Raw genomic sequence first — 2,030 nt, 5'->3', positions numbered from 1 at the left:
TTTGCTATCGCCGCTAAATTTGTGAAAACATTGCTTCAGGAATATAGTTCAAATGGAAGGAAATTGTTATTATAATTAAAAGGGAATACTCATATTAGCACTAAAAAAATCTTCCTTTTACTACTACATGTTTCGATCAAGATACAGAGAGGAAGAATACCTTATGGTTTTGGTGATGATAAAAGGCGGCTCTGTGCTAACCTCTGCTTCCTAATGTGAGAACTAGCGCTCCTCTATATATATACCTAGTATTAGCCTAGGTTATTATTATTATTATTATTATTATTATTATTATTATTTATTTGGATTATTATATATTATTTTATTTATTTTTGTAGGTTAAACATAGTTAATATTAATGCTTTAAATCAATTACTAAGGCAAACACACAGACACGCCTAAAGAAATTAGAAAACATATTAACATTGATATAATAATAGTAGTGTATCATTATACTACTAAAATAAGGTAATGAGAAATTGGGGTGTTACATTTCTCCCCCTGTTGAAGAAAATTATGTCCTCTAAATTTACCTGACAGAAACAGTTCTGGATAAGAATCGCGCATCTGGATTTGGACTTCCCACGTAGCACTTTCACCAGTAGCACCTCCCCAGACAACCTTAACCAATGAAATCGTCTTACCCCTTAATTCTTTGGTCTTTTGGTCCTCAATCCGTAGCGGTAAGGTCTCAAAAGTTAGATTCTCTTTTATTTGGACCTTGTTTGACTCAATCACGTGTGAGGGATCGAAAATGTAATTGCGAAGTTGAGACACATGAAAGACACTATGAAGATTAGAAAGAGAAGGAGGTAACGCGATCTGACATGCCACGTTACCGTGACGTTTAAGAATCTGGTAAGGTCCTATAAACCGAGGAGTAAGCTTTTGCATTTTTAATGCCCGACCAACCCCAGTTGTTGGAGTAACTCTCAGAAATACATGATCACTTTCTTGAAATTCGAGGTTTTTGCTTCTTTTATCATGGTATCTTTTGCCTACTCTGAGATGCTCTCATCTTTTCCTGAATTATTTTTACTTTACCAGTAGTCTGTTGAACAATCGCAGGTCCTAACACAAGGTTATCACTCGTCTCAAACCATCTTCCATACAACGCCTCAAAAGGGGTCATTTCAATGTTAGAGTGGAAACTATTGTTATAGGTAAACTCTATAAGTGGCAAAAAGCTATCCCAACTTCCATTTTGTTCCAACACACAAGTTCTCAACAAGTCTACTAGGGATTGATTGGTTCGCTCAGTCTAACCCTTGCCAAAACTTAGAGGTAAACCTAGGGTCTCTGTCTGAGACTACACTTGATGGTATTCCATGCAACTTCACAATTTCCTTTATGTATATTTCAGCTAACCTTTCCATAGAATAAGTTATGTTTAATGGAATAAAGTGAGCATATTTAGTTAATCTATCCACAATAACCCAAATACTATCGTACCTTTTATAAATGTGTTTTGAGTTCCGCGCTAGATTTCAAAAACTAGCCAAGTCTGGTCCAAAAATACAGATTTTAATCCATTTTTGTCAAGGGATAAGAAAATCGCCCGAAAAGTCCGTATGAAATCGATGACCAAGAGACCCTATTAGCATTCTTCTCCAACATTTATAACTGTGTTTCGGGTTTCGCGCCATATTACAAACACTTGCAATCATCTTGGGTGAAAATACGGATTTCCGTCTATTTTTTGTTGGGTGGTCCGAAAATCACCCGAAAAGTCCAGATGAAACCGATGACTGGGAGACCATGATAGCATTCTTCTCCAAAATTTATTACTTGCTTTTAGGTTCCGCGCCAGATTTCAAACACTTGCCGTCATCTGGTCCAAAAATATAGATTTCGATCATTTTTTGTCGAGCGGTAAAAAAATCGCATGCAAAGTCCAGATGAAATCGAGGGCCGAGAGACCCTTATATCATTCTTCTCCTAAATTTAAAACTGTGTTCCGATTTCCGTAGCAAATTTCAAACACTAGCCATTGGTTGGTAAAAAAATACGAATTTCGGTCCATTTTAGTC

At 36.3% G+C, this 2,030-nt stretch overlaps 1 protein-coding gene across 1 annotated transcript; it reads right to left on the bottom strand.

The window, feature by feature from the left end:
* Positions 1 to 375: 375 nt before the first annotated feature.
* On the bottom strand, positions 376 to 894 carry LOC101503926 (uncharacterized). The gene is made up of 2 exons (XM_004514564.1): positions 534 to 894; positions 376 to 398 (listed from the first exon to the last, which is right to left on the bottom strand). Exons 1-2 carry the CDS (start codon positions 892 to 894, stop codon positions 376 to 378), a joined length of 384 nt encoding a protein of 127 aa, XP_004514621.1.
* Between the last annotated feature and the right edge of the window lie 1,136 nt (positions 895 to 2,030).

The sequence above is a fragment of the Cicer arietinum genome, chromosome 3 (genome assembly GCF_000331145.2).
Source record: "Cicer arietinum cultivar CDC Frontier isolate Library 1 chromosome 3, Cicar.CDCFrontier_v2.0, whole genome shotgun sequence".
Lineage (NCBI taxonomy): Eukaryota > Viridiplantae > Streptophyta > Magnoliopsida > Fabales > Fabaceae > Cicer > Cicer arietinum.
This window is presented reverse-complemented; position numbering and strand designations above follow the sequence as displayed.

What these genes read in the sequence shown, in the direction of transcription:
- LOC101503926 (XM_004514564.1), bottom strand. Translation starts at nt 894, where the DNA reads ATGCAAAAGCTTACTCCTCGGTTTATAGGACCTTACCAGATTCTTAAA. An exon ending in TCCAGAACTGTTTCTGTCAG is followed by an intron (nt 399 to 533) that starts GTAAATTTAGAG and finishes TAATTTCTTTAG; the next exon opens with GCGTGTCTGTGTGTTTGCCT.